Genomic DNA, 5,000 nt, shown 5'->3' on the forward strand with positions numbered 1-5,000 from the left:
TAGAAGTTAATTGTTGAAGAATGCAGTCTTGCATTGGTGTTGAGTATTGTGTTTAATGTTTGTTCATGCGATTGGACATTTTGGAAATTGTGATTCTATATTATCACCTTGCAATGATATGATTCTGTGGATGTAATAATGTTTCATATGTATTATAACTTTTTGTGTATCATTTTGTGTCTCATCCTTGTGACCTCTCAACGTGGCTGTCAATCAGCAGTGGAAGCCCCGCCCCCAGGTAAGAAGGGGGTGAAGGTTTTAAATTGTGTGAAATAACTGTGTGTGTGTCTGTCTGAGAATGTGTGTATCTGTTTGAGAATGTTTGTGTGTGTGTGTGTGTGTGTGCCTGGGCCTGGGCCTGTGTGTGTGTGTGTGTGTGTGTGTGTGTGAGTGTGAGTGTGTGTGTGTGTACGCGTGTGCTTACAAACCAGTCACTCGTTTACTCTTCTCCCTTCAGCCGAGGAAGCCCCAGAGGAGGAGGGTAATGACCTGTTCACTTTAACCCTGCGTGCTTTGTGATGTGTGTGTATGTGTGTGTGTGTGTGTGTGTGTGTACTTTAACCCTGCGTGCTTTGTGATGTGTGTGTGTGTGTGTGTGTGTGTGTGTGTGTGTGTGTGTATGTGTGTGTGTGTGTATGTGTGTGTGTGTGTGTATGTGTGTGGGTAATGACCTGTTCACTTTAACCCTGCGTGCTTTGTGATGTGTGTGTGTGAGTGTGTGTGTGTGTGTGTATGTGTGTGTGTGTGTGTGTGTGTGTGTATGTGTGTGTGTGTGTATGTGTGTGGGTAATGACCTGTTCACTTTAACCCTGCGTGCTTTGTGATGTGTGTGTGTGTGTGTGTGTGTGTGTGTGTGTGTGTGTGTGTGTGTGTGTGTGTGTGTGTGTGTGTGTACTTTAACCTTGCGTGCTTTGTCGAGCGAGAAAGTGTGTTCTCTGCATGACCTTCACCCGTAACCCTTAAGAACTCTACTGAGGATGTTCCCCGCATTTTACAATCAAACTTATTCAAAGACGTTTGTTGATTGACTTCTCTCTGAATGATGTCATATCCTGTTATTAGCGAACATAACACTTTATAATATTACTATTATGATATAAAAGTGTGTTATGATTGTTACTAACTGTCAACTGTCATACCATCAAGGATGAGAGCTATCGTGGCAGTTAGCACTGATGTTAACATGATATTATTACACGGCATCTTCCATGACATGTTTATGGCAGTTATGTCATTTATTTTGTGGTGATACCCACCGGAATGTTCTTGGTTGTCTTGGTGAGTTGGTGTCATTGATGACCGTTACCATGGGAATGCCCCTTGTTTTCACATTGGGAGCATTGTGTCACTGCAATGCGATTGATTACACAACAATGTGTGTTATGATGACATCATGAGCATGGTCCTGTACTGTTCTTTGTTACTGACATTATGAACCATCATGAGAACATTTATTTTCAGTCGTCGTCCAGTAAATTATCTGTATGAAAACACTAATTTCATCAGGTTCATATACGAGTTAACAATATGAATTTAGCTCTGTCTTTCTCTCTCACACACACACACACACACACACACTCTCTCTCTGTCTTTCTCTCTCTCTATCTCCCTCTCTCTCTCTCTCTCATACTCACTATCTTTCTCTCTCTCTCTCTCCCCCCCTCTCTCTCCCGCTCCCTCTCTCTCTCTCTCTCCCTCTCTCCCTCTCTCTCTCTCTCTCATACTCACTATCTTTCTCTCTCTCTCTCCCCCCCCCTCTCTCTCCCGCTCCCTCTTTCTTTCTCTCTCTCTCTTTCACACTCTCCTCTTTTCTCTTTCTTTCTTTCTTTCTCCCCCCCCCAGCCCTCCTCCTCTCCCCTGTCTCTGGACCTAGATCGTGTTTCTCAGTTTGTTTGTTTTTTTTCTCCCTCAATATCTCTTGTTCATGTATCTAATCTAGTCCCAGAATAGGTCCATGGACCTCCATTCTTACTGAGATGCTGTGTGATTATTTAAACACTATGTATAACCTGGTGTCTAGTCTGTCTAAATATGACAGTACTGACACATTGTTTCTGTCATTATTCATGGTGTGCAAAAGACTCTTACAGATGGCATTATGATTGTGAGCATGTCAGGCGTGTGTATGTGTGTGTGTGTGTGTGTGTGTGTGTGTGTGTGTGTGTGCGTGCGTGTGCGTGTGTGTGTGCGTGTGCGTGTGTGTGTGCGTGTGCGTGTGTGTGTGTGGAGTAAAATAAGCATGTATATTTATGTGAATTGGTTGGTCCAGTGTGCTCTGTCATGTATGTTGGTTTGTGCAAAATGAAATGAAAAGAAATGATGGTTGGTGAGAGATTGCATTTTGCATTCATGCATTTGGGTGCGGTTTGATAGTATGACTCATTTACATCAGCTACCAGTCGCCTTATGCATGGAAATGTTTGTGGTGATGGTGTCAGTTTTGTTGTTGATTTTAATTGTTGGTTGTGACTGGTTTGGTTGAGTGCACACTGGAATGATGACAGTGAAGCGTATGACATCGTTATGATCTTATTGGAATGCCATTCGTCATCGATGAATATTATGATGTCACTGCTGTGTAAATGCTGTGATGTCAGCATTGAAGGGTGACATAGTAAGGGTGCCATTGAGGGTTGTGATGGAATGTTACTGGTTGTTGTCATAGTGACATTTATAATGTCACCAGATTGCCATCAGTCGTTGCTATGGAGAGTGCTGTGATGTCACTGGAATGTTCTTTGTGGTTGTCATAGTGAGGGTGTTGTTATCACTGGAATGCCGTCAGTCGTTGTCACATAGACTGCTGTGTTCTGTCATCAGGAAGCAAGTTGTTATTGTTTTTCTGTTTATGTCGTCACTTTGAATGTCATAAGTCATTGTCACATTGAGTGTTGTGATGTATCTGGTGTTGTCATAGTGGTATTTATGATGTCATTGGAATGTCATCATGCATCCCTTTTACATGCTCGATTCAGCAGAGTGTCTGTGTTGAGAGTATTGAATGTTGAGGGTACTGTTAAGCATTCCGTCACGGCATTGTCAGTTAAACTGTGGTTGTTTTTTGTGCTCTCCTTTTGATAATATGTCTAATAATTATAACAATAATGCATATTTCTAAAAAAAAAATACATAATTGATAGTTCCTTAAATAATTTCAATATTGCTCCTTATTTCGGCCATGTCAAGTTCTCTGTTGTGTTCCTTTGAATCTCTGCACTGATAGCAGAGAGAGTGTAAAACACACACATAGTGTGATCACACTGAGAGGGAAAAGAATCCTTCTTATCGAAGGGCATATTGTCACTGCTGAGGAAATAAAGCGTATTCATATATCACACAGGCAAAGACACAGCGGTCACGGTCACAGGTGAGTGTTTCTCTAAACTCAAGTCCAATCCCAACATCTGTAGAGTGATAGCCATGTGGTCTAGGGTTTAACCAGAGCGCATTTTCCTTCATCAACTGAATAACTTTAAGCTCCTCTCTGAACTCATTTATCTTCGTTAAGTAAATAACTTTAAGCTCCTTTCTGAACTAATTTTCCTTCTTTAAGTGAATAACTTTAAGCTCCTCTCTAAACTTTGTTTTGCTTAGAGAATGGAGAGGCGGCCGCAAGCACAGGTGAGATTTCCTCAGACTCAATCAATCAATCAATCAATCAATCAATCAATCAATCACTCAATCAATCACTCCATCAATCAATCAATCAAGTGGGTTGGGTCACTGAAATTCACTCAGAAAGACTCCAGAGTTTCTGCACTTTTGTACTAAAACACTTTACTTAATGACACTGATGGGGTGGCTTTTATTCTGAAGACTTCAGTGATTAGAATCGCTCATAAATCTGATAATTAGGTCCAGGGAATCTGCCCTAACTATTCTTATATCATATTAGATCCATGACCACACATGGGAAGGGAATTGTTCACATCTAGTCAAAAATCCACTTCATAACCATTCCCAGGGTGGAAAAAATGTGCAGAAATATGTTTAGCAGGAGGAAAAACTAATGTTTTACTGCATACAAAGATTTGCCCACTCTTAATTTTTAGCTGACCCCTCAGCCATCTCATCCTGGTGCTGGGCCAGCATTGTATATACATATAAAACTATAATAACTCTATCAATTTAGTATTGCAGGAGAGCACCATATTTGATGCTTCAATTACCTGTTTATTGGGTTTATTGCTTTGAAATAGTTTCATCAAATGCAATTCCTTCATTGCAGACTGCTCCTCCATAATTGCATGGCTGCATGGAGCAGTTTAGATATAATGTGCAGTTCTTAAGAGCCCTGTAGCAACCGATAACGTAATAACGGCCAATAACGTAATAACGGCCAATAACGTAATAATTTAAATGTAATAAAACCAATAACGTAATAAGCTGCCAATAATGTAATAAAGTTGCTGAGCCAATAACGTAATAACTTTTGGCCTATAGCGTACTGATTGTTGCTTTAATTTTGTCTAATGTGATCCACTTAGAGAACCAGGAAGCTCCCGTGAGTGAAGGTGAGAAGCCGACCGCGTGAGAACACACACACTCTCACACTCTCAGGGAATACACACTCTCACACTCTCACACTCTCACACTCTCAGGGAAAACACACTCTCACACTCTCACACTCTCAGGGAAACACACTCTCAGAGAAACACACTCTCATCGAAAACACACTCTCATCGAAAACACACTCTCACACGCTCACACTCTCACACTCTCAGGGAGAACACACTCTCAGAGAAACACACTCTCAGAGAAACACACTCTCAGGCTGAACACACTGTTAGGGAAGCTGCACTATTTGGAAAGATACTCTCCTAGGAAAAACACACTATAAGGAACATTTCACACTTAGGAAAAGCACATTAGGAAAACTAAACTGTTAGGAAAATGCTCTGCTCTTTTGGTTTCTGAATATAGAAAAATACTTAAAGTCTATGGAAAGTTCAGAGTTTACAACCCTGAATCATGGCTGAGAAACAATTTCAACATCAAAA

General features: G+C 41.0%; 1 protein-coding gene across 1 annotated transcript in view; it reads left to right on the top strand.

The window, feature by feature from the left end:
• LOC308362935 (myosin-binding protein C, fast-type-like) overlaps positions 1 to 5,000 on the top strand; it is a gene marked incomplete at its 5' end in the record, with an annotated part of 78,404 nt that overhangs the window by 31,001 nt on the left and 42,403 nt on the right. The window contains 2 exons of the mRNA XM_080835661.1: positions 4 to 43; positions 218 to 238. Of these exons, the coding sequence (XP_080691787.1) occupies positions 4 to 43; positions 218 to 238 (61 nt within the window). The remainder of the gene's footprint in view (positions 1 to 3; positions 44 to 217; positions 239 to 5,000) is intronic.

The sequence above is a fragment of the Sprattus sprattus genome (assembly GCF_963457725.1).
Source record: "Sprattus sprattus genome assembly, chromosome: 3".
Taxonomy (NCBI): Eukaryota; Metazoa; Chordata; class Actinopteri; order Clupeiformes; family Clupeidae; genus Sprattus; species Sprattus sprattus.